This window comes from Scyliorhinus canicula, chromosome 2, assembly GCF_902713615.1.
Source record: "Scyliorhinus canicula chromosome 2, sScyCan1.1, whole genome shotgun sequence".
In the NCBI taxonomy this organism is placed as follows: Eukaryota; Metazoa; Chordata; class Chondrichthyes; order Carcharhiniformes; family Scyliorhinidae; genus Scyliorhinus; species Scyliorhinus canicula.
In genome coordinates, this window is record NC_052147.1 from 1,275,337 (window position 1) to 1,289,583 (window position 14,247).

Below are 14,247 nucleotides of genomic sequence, written 5' to 3' on the forward strand. Positions count from 1 at the left end.
CAGAGAGTTCGGAGAGTTACAGAGAGTTCGGAGAGAGATGCAGAGAGTTTGCAGAGTTACAGAGAGTTTGGAGAGTTACAGAGAGTTCGGAGAGAGATGCAGAGAGTTTGCAGAGTTAGAGAGAGTTTGCAGAGTTACAGAGAGTTTGGAGAGTTACAGAGAGTTCGGAGAGAGATGCAGAGAGTTTGCAGAGTTACAGAGAGTTTGGAGGGTTACAGAGAGTTCGGAGAGAGATGCAGAGAGTTTGCAGAGTTACAGAGAGTTAGCAGAGTTACAGAGAGTTTGGAGAGTTACAGAGAGTTCGGAGAGAGATGCAGAGAGTTTGCAGAGTTACAAAGAGTTAGCAGAGTTACAGAGAGTTTGGAGAGTTACAGAGAGTTCGGAGAGAGATGCAGAGAGTTTGGAGAGTTACAGAGAGTTCGGAGAGAGATGCAGAGAGTTTGCAGAGTTACAGAGAGTTTGGAGAGTTACAGAGAGTTCGGAGAGAGATGCAGAGAGTTTGCAGAGTTACAGAGAGTTTGCAGAGTTACAGAGAGTTTGGAAAGTTACAGAGAGTTCGGAGAGAGATGCAGAGAGTTTGCACAGTTACAGAGAGTTTGGAGAGTTACAGAGAGTTCGGAGAGAGATGCAGAGAATTTGCAGAGTTACAGAGAGTTCGGAGAGTTACAGAGAGTTTGCAGAGTTACAGAGAGTTCGGAGGGAGTTGCAGAGAGTTTGCAGAGTTACAGAGAGTTTGCAGAGTTACAGAGAGTTCGGAGGGAGTTGCAGAGAGTTTGCAGAGTTACAGAGAGTTTGCAGAGTTACAGAGAGTTTGGAGAGTTACACAGAGTTCGGAGAGAGATGCAGAGAGTTTGCAGAGTTACAGAGAGTTCAGAGGGAGTTACAGAGAGTTTGGAGAGTTACACAGAGTTCGGAGAGAGTTACAGAGAGTTTGCAGAGTTACAGAGAGTTTGCAGAGTTACAGAGAGTTCGGAGGGAGTTGCAGAGACTTTGGAGAGAGTTACAAAGAGTTTGTACCTGTCACTCTGGCGGCTGCAGCGATCCACGGTTAAAACTGTGGGGAGGCGGCCGGTTGCATCAGCCTCTGTGTTTATTCAGATGCCAGAGTCTGGGAGGGTTTGGGAATGCGGAACCATTCCGGATCCAATCTCACGTCATTCTGACACAGCTCAGCCCTAGCGACCAAACAACACAGAAAGTTCAAAACAAACTGCACTGAACACAAACTGCAACCAAAATAAACAGGCAGAAATAGAGAGAGAGAAGATAAATAGAGAGATAGTGAGAGAGAAACAGAAATAGATAAATATAGAGAGAGTGAGAGAGAGAAACAGAAATAGATAAATATATAGAGAGTGAGAGAGAAACAGAAATAGATAAATATAGAGAGAGTGAGAGAGAGAAAGAGAAATAGATAAATATAGAGAGTCAGAGAGAGAAACAGAAATAGATAAATATAGAGAGAGTGAGAGAGAGAAACAGAAATAGATAAATATAGAGAGAGTGAGAGAGAGAAACAGAAATAGATAAATATAGAGAGAGTGAGAGAGAGAAACAGATAAATATAGAGAGAGTGAGAGAGAGAAATAGATAAATATAGAGAGAGTGAGAGAGAGAAACAGAAATAGATAAATATAGAGAGAGTGAGAGAGAGAAACAGAAATAGATAAATATAGAGAGAGTGAGAGAGAGAAACAGAAATAGATAAATATAGAGAGAGTGAGAGAGAGAAATAGATAAATATAGAGAGTGAGAGAGAGAAACAGAAATAGATAAATATAGAGAGAGTGAGAGAGAGAAACAGAAATAGATAAATATAGAGAGAGTGAGAGAGAGAAATAGATAAATATAGAGAGTGAGAGAGAAACAGAAATAGATAAAGATAGAGAGAGAGTGAGAGAGAAACAGAAACAGATGAATACACAGAGAGTGAGAAACAGGAATAGCTAAATATCGGGTGTAATTGTCAGTGTGATCCCGAGTGGGATTTATCCCGAGCTTTCCGGCGTTCTGCCCACGAGGCCGGCAATGCAATTCAATATTAAATGGTCCACAAAACAAGGCCTCACGACTTCTCGCTGCAAATAATGTTTCTCCAGCTGTTCACCAGGACCGAGCCAGCCAGCCGTCCCCTGACATGTTCGAGCAGCATTTAAACTGCACTTGGTCAGCCAACACCCCCTGGCTGGAAACAATGACACCCTAGATACCAGCACCAAGGTTCAGGGATACCCCCTCCCACTTCTGATGGTCTTTAGTTCCCCACTGTGTGCCCATTACTGCGGTACAGATTCCCCAGCATCTGCCCATTATTGGGGTACAGGTTTTCTGGGTACTGCCCATTGTTGGGGTACAGGTTCTCTAGGGTCTTCCCATTGTTGGTGTACAGGTTTTCTGGGTACTGCCCATTGTTGGGGTACAGGTTTTCTGGGTACTGCCCATTATTGGGGTACAGGTTTTCTGGGTGCTGCCCATTGTTGGGGTACAGGTTTTATTGGTACTGCCCATTGTTGGGGTACAGGTTTTCTGGGTGCTGCCCATTGTTGGGGTACAGGTTCTCTAGGGTCTTCCCATTGTTGGTGTACAGGTTTTCTGGGTACTGCCCATTGTTGGGGTACAGGTTTTCTGGGTACTGCCCATTATTGGGGTACAGGTTTTCTGGGTGCTGCCCATTGTTGGGGTACAGGTTTTATTGGTACTGCCCATTGTTGGGGTACAGGTTTTCTGGGTGCTGCCCATTGTTGGGGTACAGGTTTTCTGGGTGCTGCCCATTGTTGGGGTACAGGTTTTCTGGGTGCTGCCCATTGTTGGGGTACAGGTTTTCTAGGGTCTTCCCATTATTGGGGTACAGGGTTTCTGGATGCTGCCCATTATTGGGGTACAGGTTTTCTGGGTGCTGCCCATTGTTGGGGTACAGGTTTCTGGGTGCTGCCCATTATTGGGGTACAGGTTTTCTGGGTGCTGCCCATTGTTGGGGTACAGGTTTTCTGGGTACTGCCCATTATTGGGGTACAGGTTTTCTGGGTGCTGTCCATTATTGGGGTACAGGTTTTCTGGGTGCTGCCCATTATTGGGGTACACGGTTTCTGGGTGCTGCCCATTGTTGGGGTACAGGTTTTCTGGGTGCTGTCCATTATTGGGGTACACGGTTTCTGGGTGCTGCCCATTGTTGGGGTACAGGTTTTCTGGGTGCTGTCCATTATTGGGGTACACGGTTTCTGGGTGCTGCCCATTGTTGGGGTACAGGTTTTCTGGGTGCTGCCCATTGTTGGGGTACAGGTTTTCTGGGTGCTGCCCATTGTTGGGGTACAGGTTTTATTGGTACTGCCCATTATTGGGGTACAGGTTTTCTGGGTACTGCCCATTGTTGGGGTACAGGTTTTCTGGGTACTGCCCATTGTTGGGGTACAGATTCTCTGGGCGCTGCACACTGGGGTGTGTGTGTGCTTTGTGATCTCTGATTTTCACATGTGTCCGTTGCTAGCTGTCGATCTGCCCCCTGGGACCCTGCTCAAAGATCCACTCTCCATGTTAGAGTCTGCAGTGTGGGCAGCATCGACCTGCACCTTGAGATTAGCTGTGTGAAAACCGAGGTGCTGGTCCTAATCTCTGCCACAGGGGCTCTGCACTTACTCCCTGGTGGTGGGTTGTGGCAGCCTGGCTAGTACAGGACGGTTTGGGATACCTGTCAGCCCCATTTCCGGAAATCCTTCCACAGTTTTGTGGATAGAGACAAGCCACCTCGCTGTGGAATGTAGGTTAGCCCAGGAGATAGCAGTGCGTGTGTTTCAGGGGATTGGCTCTGTGCTGGCTGTGTTGTGTACCCTGGCTGTGTGCCTCAATGCGGTGGATCAGGACCCCGGAGGCAGCTGGAGCCGGCTCTGCAGGTTTAGTGTTGTAAATTCCACTGATCTCCTTGAACACCACAGCCATGTGATTGGTGTCTGCCTGCCGGCTGGTAAAGCTGCCAGTGAGAGAGGCTGGGCTCCTGCTGACCTCACTACTTCATGCGTCAGAATAACAAAACATTGGCTGTGTCTGATTGAGATTCACAGGGTGAAGGTGTGCAGAGGAGAGAGCATGAAGACTGTCCACATCCCAATCTCTCCTCTCACACACACACACACACTGAACTGGACCAACATAACCACCCCAGTGCCCAGCCCACACACACCCTGACACACAGTCACACACCAAATCAAGTAGCGTTCCTGATCAGACTCAAAAACAGCTTCTTCCCCGCTGTTACCAGACTCCTAAACGACCCTCTTATGGACTGACCTCATTAACACTACACCCTGTATGCTTCAGCCGATGCCGGCGTTATGTAGTTGCACTGTGTACCTTTGTTGCTCTATTATATATTTTCTTTTACTTTCTTTTGTTTTCATGTACTGAATGATCTGTTGAGCTGCTCGCAGAAAAATACTTTTCAATGTACCTCGGTACACGTGACAATAAACAAATCCAACCCAAATAGCATTCCTCATCAGATGGGGGAATTTGATTTCTAATGATGACAATCAAGCTATCAGCTGTTGTTAAAGAAAACATCTAGTTCATTGTCTGGCACCCTTACCTGGTCTGGCATGTGTGATGGACTGTGACAATTCAGGTCCAGGGCAATTAGGGATGGGCAACATTGGCCTCGCCATTGCCACCCACAACACACTGAAAATGTTACAAGCACTCCACTGTGCAGTTTCCCCTCACTCTCACATTCTTCCCTCTCATCAGCTTCAGTGGGACCCCCTTGCTGCTGGGTTTGCTGGTCCTGTTGCGAGGAGTTTAAACTCATTCGGCAGGGGGAGGGGCCAGACTGAGAGCAGAATAGGGACACAGCAGAACATGGAAAAGCAATCAGGTCAGACAGAATACAGAGATAGTAAGTTTCAAGGGGGCAAGACAAGGATGGATGGCCTCTACTTTAATGTGACAGGACTATTAACAGGATGAGTTACGGGTGAGGATTGACACTGAAATCGTGGTTGGGGGGGTAGGGGGGGCAGGACTGGCTGTTCAACATCCCGGGATATAGAATCTTCAGACGAGACAGAGGAGGGGGTAAAAGAGGAGAAGGCATTGCATTATTGGTTAAGAAGTCAGTTACTGCAGTAAGGAGAGATCTTGGAGGGGGCATCAAATGAAGCTTTGTGGGTCGAGCGTAAGCATAAAGAAGGAACAGCCGCATTGCCAGGTGTTTATTACAGGCCCCAGGCAGTCAGCAGAGAATTGAGGAGCAAACATGTGTGCAATTCACAGAGGTGTGTAAAAATAATAATAGGGTAATTATGTTTGGTGATTTCAACTTCCCCAACATTAATGGGATGGCCATCATGTTAAGGGCTTAGATGGAGCGGCATTCTTAAAATGTATACAGGAGAACTTTTTAGCTCAACATGTAGAAGATCCAACAAGAGATGGTACAGTGTTGGACCTAATGCTGGGGAATGAAGCCGGACAGGTGGTTAATGATTTGGGGGGGGGGGGGGGGGGGCATTTCAGTGATAGGGACCACAACATGGGGGGGGGGGGGGGGGCACAACATGCTGTCATTTCAAAGAAATAGGCAAGTTGCAAAGAAAGGTTTTGGATTGGAAGAGAGCAGATTTTAGTAAAATAAGGCAAGATCTGGCCAAGGTAGACTGAACAAAGAACAAAGAAAAGTACAGCACAGGAACAGGCCCTTCGGCCCTCCAAGCCCGTGCCGACCATGTTGCCCGTCGAAACTAAAATCTTCTACACTTCCGGGGTCAGTATCCCTCTATTCCCATCCTATTCATGTATTTGTCAAGATGCCCCTTAAATGTCACTATCGTCCCTGCTTCCACCACCTCCTCCGGCAGTGAGTTCCAGGCACCCACTACCCTCTGTGTAAAAAAAAAACAACTTACCTTGTACATCTCCTCTGAACCTTGCCCCTCGCACCTTAAACCCATGGCCCCAAGTAATTGACCCCTCTACCCTGGGAAAAAGATTCTGACTATCCACTCTGTCTATGCCCCTCATAATTTTGTAGACCTCAATCAGGTCACCCCTCAACCTCAGTCGTTCCAGTGAGAACAAACCGAGTTTATTCAACCTCTCCTCATAGCTAATGCCCTCCATACCAGGCAACATCCTGGTAAATCTCTTCTGCACCCTCTCTAAAGCCTCCACATCCTTCTGGTAGTCTGGTGACCAGAATTGAACACTACACTCCAAGTGTGGCCTAACTAAGGTTCTATACAGCTGCAACATGACTTGCCAATTCTTATACTCAATGCCCCGGCCAATGAAGGCAAGCATGCCGTATGCCTTCTTGACTACCTTCTCCACCTGTGTTGCCCCTTTCAGTGACCTGTGGACCTGTACACCTAGAGCTCTCTGACTTTCAATACTCAAGGGTTCCACCATTCACTGTATATTCCCTACCTGTATTAGACCTTCCAAAATGCATTACCTCACATTTGTCCGGATTAAACTCCATCTGCCATCTCTCCGCCCAAGTCTCCAAACAATCTAAATCCTGCTGTAAGTCTTCCACATGTCTGATTTACCCTCAAACATCCGCCCCCAATCTAGGTTCTTCAGTTCCCGCCTAATATTGTTATAATTAGCCTTCCCCCAATTTAGCACATTCACCCTAGGACCACTCTTATCCTTGTCCACCAGCACTTTAAAACTTATTGAATTGTGGTCACTGTTCCCGAAATGCTCCCTACTGAAACTCCTACCACCTGGCCGGGCTCATTCCCCAATACCAGGTCCAGTGCAGCCCCTTCCCTAGTTGGACTGTCTACATATTGTTTTAAGAAGCCCTCCTGGATGCTCCTTACAAACTCTGCCCCGTCCAGGCCCCTAGCACTAAGCGAGTCCCAGTCAATATTGAGGAAGTTAAAGTCTCCCATCACAACAACCCTGTTGCTTTTACTCCTTTCCAAAATCTGTCTACCTAATCTGCTCCTCTATCTCCCGCTGGCTGTTGGGAGGCCTGTAGTAAACCCCCAACATTGTGACTGCACCCTTCTTATTCCTGATCTCTACCCATATAGCCTCACTTCCCTCTGAGGTGTCCTCCCGCAGTACAGCTGTGATATTCTCCCTAACTAGTAGCACAACTCCGCCACCCCTTTACATCCCCCTCTATCCCACCTGAAACATCTAAATCCTGGAACGTTTAGCTGCCAATCCGGTCCTTCCCTCAACCAGGTTTCTGTAATGGCAACAACATCATAGTTCCAAGTACTAATCCGAGCTCTAAGTTCATCTGCCTTACCGTAATACTTCTTGCATTGAAACATATGCACTTCAGGCCACCAGACCCACTGTTTTCTGCTCTTCCTCAGAGCCATCGAGGCCCAAGTTCCTATTTCTCTCAATGTTTTCACCTTCTGACCTATTGCTCCGGTACCCACCCCCTGCCATACTAGTTTAAACCCTCCCGTGTGCCACTAGCAAACCTCGCGGCCAGGATATTTATGCCTCTCCAGTTTTGATGCAACCCATCCTTCTTATACAGGTCACACCTGCCCCAGAGTGGAAGTACTGCTGGAGTACCGATCGAGGTACATGATTATGAGAGGCAAGGACAGGGAATGGCTGTTCTGCTTCGTTGAAGGTTAGTTATGAAGGGACACATTCAAGTAGGAAGAAGGTTTGGAGAGGGTGGGGAAAGATTGAAGGGAAAACGTTTTGTTACCCAGAGAGAGTGGTGACGGTCTGAGAGAGTGGTAGAGGTGGGTTGCCTCACATCCTTTAAAAAGTTAAGACGTGCCATGGGCCATGGGGCAGCAGGGTAGCATGGTGGTTAGCATAAATGCTTCACAGCTCCAGGGTCCCAGGTTCGATTCCCGGCTGGGTCACTGTCTGTGTGGAGTCTGCACGTCCTCCCAGTGTGTGAGTGGGTTTCCTCCGGGTGCTCCGGTTTCCTCCCACAGTCCAAAGATGTGCGGGTTAGGTGGATTGGCCGTGCTATCCTCAAAACTCCCAGCTCCAGATATCAGTCAGAACACCAGCTTGAGATTCTAACAGTTTTATTGATGTTAGCACAAGGCAAACACTTGAAATATAATCACATGGAAAATAGAAAAAAATAAATATTTCTAGAAATTAATTAAACCGTTTTCATGGAAAACTAATGTCAATATTAGACCACTGAACACAATGAAGAGCAGGGTACATATCTTGAAAAATAAACTTTGACAATAAATTATTGGATATATTACAGTAACACCATATTGCAATAACATGTTGGTCAGACTACATCTGGTGAGAGAGTCTAGCACCATGCCTCCAGCTTCCTGGGCAAGCTTTAGCATTGCCACCTCCTGGGTCCTGGGAGCAGGGAAACAGCCCCATGGCCGCATGCAGTGCCGGGGATGAAGATGTCCGTGTGCCGGGGCTGCCTACAAGGCCAGGAGAGTGGGAGAGTTGAGAGAGTCCGAGGAATGTTCACTGCCACTTCCTGGGTGGACGGCCGGGCTGCACACTCCAATCTCAGGGTAGCTGAAAGCGAAGGAAGACGAGTAGGATCCGCTGGGGGTATCAGGGAGGACAGGGGTACACAGCGGCTCACAGTCAGCAGGAAGCGAGGAATAGAGCGGCTCACAGTCAGCCAGGCTGATTAAATCCACATCGGGCACCCACCTGGCAGAGTGCAGGCTGCTCTGCAGGTCTGGCAGGGGGGCACTGCTGTCTGGGGCAGCCACAGCTGCCATTGAAGAATCTGCAGCCTGGCTGGGCAGATGCCGGCCTGCCAGCTCTGGGAGTCTGCACACAGGCCGATGAGCAGCCAGGATAAACTCCAGCTTGTCCTTCTCCTTCAGCAACTCCGCGATCTCCGTCTCCAGACTGGATTTCACTCCCTCCAGTTTCTCTGTCTCCTGGGGAAAACAGGCAGCAGCTTAGACTGGCATCAGAGTACCCAGAACCAGCCCTGCCCCCAAACAGTGCCTCCCCCCAGAAAAAACCCTCAACCGAATAAATCCACCCCCAAACCCCCCCCCCCCCCCAAATAAACCCACTCCCCCAGAAAAACCCTCAACCCCGAATAAATCCACCCCAAACCCCCTCCCCAAATAAACCCACTCCCCCAGAAAAACCCTCAACCCCGAATAAATCCACCCCCAAATAAACCCATTGCCGCAGGAAAACACCCCCACCCCAAATAAACCGACAATCCCAGGAAAACGCCCCCATAAAACACCCCCACCCAAAAATCATCACCCAACCCAACCCTGCCCCAAATAACCCACCCCCCCCCCAAATAAACCCATTTCTCCCCCCGCTCCAGCCCCAGGCTTACCGTCTGCAGACAGTCGGTCAGATCCCGCCTCCGGTTCCGACACTTGGCTGCGGCCAATTTGTTCCTCTCCCTCCGGACATTCCGCTTCTCCTCATCCTCGGGGCTCAGCTGGCAACACAAAGGGAGAGACAGGGTTAGACCCAGAGTGACCCCCAGCCTAGTGTGACCCCAGCCCCTCCCCAGAATGACCCCCCACCCCTCCCAGAGTGACCCCCAGCCTAGAGTGACCCCCATCCCCTCCCCAGAATGACCCCCCACCCCTCCCAGAGTGACCCCCAGCCCCTCCCCAGAATGACCCCCTCACCCAGAGTGACCTCCCCTCCACCCAGAGTGACCCCCAGCCCCTCCCCAGAATGACCCCCCACCCCTCCCTCACCCAGAGTGACCCCCAGCCTCTCCCCAGAATGACCCCCCACCCCTCCCTCACCCAGAGTGACCTCCCCCCACCTAGAGTGACCCCCAGCCCCTCCCCAGAATGACCCCCCACCCCTCCCTCACCCAGAGTGACCCCCAGCCCCTCCCCAGAATGACCCCCACCCCTCCCCCCGCCCAGAGTGACCTCCCCTCCACCCAGAGTGACCTCCAGCCTCTCCCCAGAATGACCCCCCACCCCTCCCTCACCCAGAGTGACCTCCCCTCCACCCAGAATGACCCCCCGCCAGACTTTTCCCTACACCTTGCTGTAACTGTAACATTATATTCTGCAGTCTCTCCTCCCTTCCCTATGTACGGTATGCAATGTCTGTACAGCATGCAAGAGACAATACTTCACTGTATACTAATACACCCCCCCCCCCCCCCCCCGGAGTGCCCCCCCTCCACCCTCCCAGAGGGACCCCCTGACCCCCAACCCAGTCTCACCTGCTCAGTTCTGCCCCTGCGGCCGGTGGGCCGGGCTGGGGCCGGGTTGCTGCTGCTGGGGAGGTAGGGGTGCTGCCGGCTGTGGGGGATTGAGGACAGGCCGGTGGGCTGCACCATCCACTGGAGCTCCTGGCGGCTGCTCAGTGCAGTCAGGCTGGGCACGAAGGAGCTGGAATCATAGCACACATCCTGCAGAGAGAGAGAAAGAGACACACATTAGAGACAGAGACCCCCACACCGAGAGACCCCCCAACCTCAACACAGAGACCCCCACACAGACACCCCCCCACACCTCAACAGAGACCCCCCCTTACACCTCAACACAGAGAGACCCCCCACACACTCAACACAGAGAGACCCCCCTTACACCTCAACACAGAGACCCCCCACACCTCAACACAGAGACCCCCCACAGACACCCCCCCCACACCTCAACAGAGACCCCCCCACACATTCAACACAGAGAGACCCCCCCCCCCCACACCTCAACAGAGACCCCCCCACACATTCAACACAGAGACCCCCCCACACATTCAACACAGAGACCCCCCCACACATTCAACACAGAGACCCCCCCTTACACCTCAACACAGAGAGACCCCCCCTTACACCTCAACACAGAGAGACCCCCCCTTACACCTCAACACAGAGAGACCCCCCCTTACACCTCAACAGAGACCCCCCCACACATTCAACACAGAGACCCCCCCACACATTCAACACAGAGACCCCCCCTTACACCTCAACACAGAGAGACCCCCCCTTACACCTCAACACAGAGAGACCCCCCCTTACACCTCAACACAGAGAGACCCCCCCTTACACCTCAACACAGAGAGACCCCCCCTTACACCTCAACACAGAGAGACCCCCCCTTACACCTCAACACAGAGAGACCCCCCCTTACACCTCAACACAGAGAGACCCCCCTTCCACCTCAACACAGAGAGACCCCCCCCCTACACCTCAACACAGAGAGACCCCCCTTACACCTCAACACAGAGACCCCCCCTTACACCTCAACACAGAGACCCCCCCTTACACCTCAACACAGAGACCCCCCTTACACCTCAACACAGAGACCCCCCCTTACACCTCAACACAGAGAGACCCCCTTACACCTCAACACAGAGAGACCCCCCCCCCTTACACCTCAACACAGAGACCCCCACACAGAGACCCCCCCCCCACACAGAGACAGAGACCCCGCGGTGATTTATGAATGGAGTGCGCGTCATGCGTGTTATTAATAAACCGCCGCTGATTGGCCAATTGCGAGCGCGTCACCACATCCCTGACGTCACATTTACGCAAAAGCTCGGATTCTCCATCAATGGACCGCGAGCGGCCACTCCGCCCATCCCTTCCCTGCTATCCCCTATCCACGGCCACTCCCTTCCTCCCTCCCCGGTGCAATCCCCACACCCACTCGGCCCCTCAGGCCGGTACTATCCCTGTGTCTTACCGGAGTGCTGTTGTTGCTGGCCGGGCTGCCCAGGCTGGTGAAGGAATCGGCGGGTGAATAATAATGTGGGTCCCCCAGGGAGGGAGAGTTGCTGCAGCGGGAAAGAGAATCGTAATCGGTGCTGAAAGCGTGAAACATGCTGCAGGCAGTCCGGGATCAGTCCGGGATCAGTCCGGGAGCAGTCCGCCTGTGGGTGCTGGGTGTCCGGGCTCAGTGTCTGCTCCCTGGGCTCAGTGTCTGCTCTCTGGGTGCTGGGTGCTGGCTCTCCGGGCTCTGAGTCCTCTCTCTGGGTGCTGTATCCGCTTGCAGGGTGCTGGCTCGCTGGGTGCTGTATCGCAGGGTGCTGGCTCTCTGGGTGCTGTGTGTCCGGGCTGGCTCTCTGGGTGCTGTGTCCTCTCTCCCTCTCTCCCTCTCTCTGAGCCACTCTGAGGGTTTGTTGTGACTCAGCCCGGCTCAGCTTCGCCTTTTATTCAGTCTGGGAGCAGTGACGGAATCCCGGACTCCTCCATCTGCTCCGGGAGTGTGAGGGGGGATTCCCGGGTCAGCCACCCAGCAACAAGCTCAGAGAGACGGCACCCGCAGCGGCCGGCAGTGTCACTGGAACTAAATCCATTATTTCACTCTGGATATCACTGCCCAGCTCCTGTACACCGGCACCAGCCTCCTCTGCTCCGCCTGCCCGCTTCCACACACCCCCCCAGCATGTTGGTACAGTCCGGCACCGGGAACCCGATGACGTACATGTCCTTATTTGGAATGAGAGCCGCTCCGAGTCCGGGAACTGGCAGGGAGGGTGTTGCCAGAGCCAAACACACAGATACACAGATACACAGACACAGCACGATCCCACACTGCCGGGGGGGGGGGGGGGGGGGGTAGCCAGAGCCAAACACACAGATACACAGACACAGCACGACCCCACACTGCCGGGGGGGGGGGGGTAGCCAGAGCCAAACACACAGAGACACAGACACAGCAAGATCCCACACTGCCGGGGGGGGGGGGGGGTAGCCAGAGCCAAACACACAGATACACAGATACACAGACACAGCAAGATCCCACACTGCCGGGGGGGGGGGGGGGGGTAGCCAGAGCCAAACACACAGATACACAGATACACAGACACAGCAAGATCCCACACTGCCGGGGGTGGGGGGGGGGGGGAGGGTGGAGCCAGAGCCAAACACACAGATACACAGATACACACACAGCAAGATCCCACACTGCCGGGGGGGGGGGGGGTAGCCAGAGCCAAACACACAGATACACAGATACACACACACAGCAAGATCCCACACTGCCGGGGGGGGGCGGGGGGGAGGGTGTAGCCAGAGCCAAACACACAGATACACAGATACACACACACAGCAAGATCCCACACTGCCGGGGGGGGGGGGGGGAGGGTGTAGCCAGAGCCAAACACACAGATACACAGATACACAAAAACAGCAAGATCCCACGCTGCCCCGGGGGGGGGGGAGGGGGCTGTAGCCAGAGCCAAACACACAGATACACACACACAGCAAGATCCCACACTGCCGGGGGTGGGGTAGGGTGTAGCCAGAGCCAAACACACAGATACACAGATACACAGACACAGCAAGATCCCACACTGCCGGGGGTGGGGGAGGGGGCTGTAGCCAGAGCCAAACACACAGATACACAGATACACAGACACAGTAAGATCCCACACTGCCGGGGGGGCTGTAGCCAGAGCCAAACACACAGATACACAGATACACACACACAGCAAGATCCCACACTGCCGGGGGGGGGGGGGGCTGTAGCCAGAGCCAAACACACAGATACACAGATACACAGACACAGCAAGATCCCACACTGCCGGGGGTGGGTGGGGGGGGGGGTGTAGCCGCAGCCAAACACACAGATACACAGACACAGCAAGATCCCACACTGCGGGGGGGGGAGGGGGGGGGGGGGGAGTTGGCAGGGGTGAAGGTGAAGCCGGAACATAAACACACAGATAAACACAGGGACATCCCACACTAACAATCCTGGTGAGAAAAGCCGATAAAACTCGTGTCAAAAAAAATAAATTCGCCCATGAGAAGTTTATTAAACTGCTGCACAGACAACTCCCGTGTCCGTCACATCAACATTCACCTCGGCCCCAAACTGCACCAAATTCTCTCCCCCTCAGACACAGAGATTCTCAATCATTGCCACATTTCTCTATTTATATCCCTTCTCTTTACATTTAAAGTCGCTGCCGTCAGCTGGTCTGATCATCCAGACAATTTATTATCTTCAGTGTGTATGCAATGTAGAATAATTGCCTAGTGGAATCTGCCTCTCCCAGGACATGCTCCTGTTCCCATTATGGGGTGATATGTCCACTATATACCTTTTATCATTCATGATGTGGCGATGCCGGCGTTGGACTGGGGTGAGCTCAGTAAGAAGTCTGACAACATCAGGTTAAAGTCCAACAGGTTTGTTTTGAATCACTAGCTTTCGGAGCGCAGCTCCTTCCTCACCTCAGGAGCTCCAAAAGCTCGTGATTTGAAACAAACCTGTTGGACTTTAACCTGGTGTTGTAAGACTTCTTACTGTCCTGTAACTCCATCTTTGAAGCTCTCCAATTAGCTTTCTGTCCTTGTCAGTGTCAAAATAG

At 52.0% G+C, this 14,247-nt stretch overlaps 2 protein-coding genes across 2 annotated transcripts in view; both read right to left on the minus strand.

Moving 5' to 3' along the window:
- jdp2b (Jun dimerization protein 2b) overlaps window positions 1-1,169 on the minus strand; it is a 44,375-nt gene extending 43,206 nt beyond the window's left edge. The window contains exon 1 of the mRNA XM_038790330.1: window positions 1,018-1,169. The gene's annotated coding sequence lies outside the window, so the exon portion shown is untranslated. The remainder of the gene's footprint in view (window positions 1-1,017) is intronic.
- Window positions 1,170-7,998: 6,829 nt separating this feature from the next.
- On the minus strand, window positions 7,999-12,014 carry LOC119979446 (proto-oncogene c-Fos-like). The gene is made up of 4 exons (XM_038821688.1): window positions 11,613-12,014; window positions 10,148-10,336; window positions 9,287-9,394; window positions 7,999-8,864 (listed from the first exon to the last, which is right to left on the minus strand). Exons 1-4 carry the CDS (start codon window positions 11,748-11,750, stop codon window positions 8,388-8,390), a joined length of 912 nt encoding a protein of 303 aa, XP_038677616.1. The 5' UTR covers window positions 11,751-12,014; the 3' UTR covers window positions 7,999-8,387.
- Between the last annotated feature and the right edge of the window lie 2,233 nt (window positions 12,015-14,247).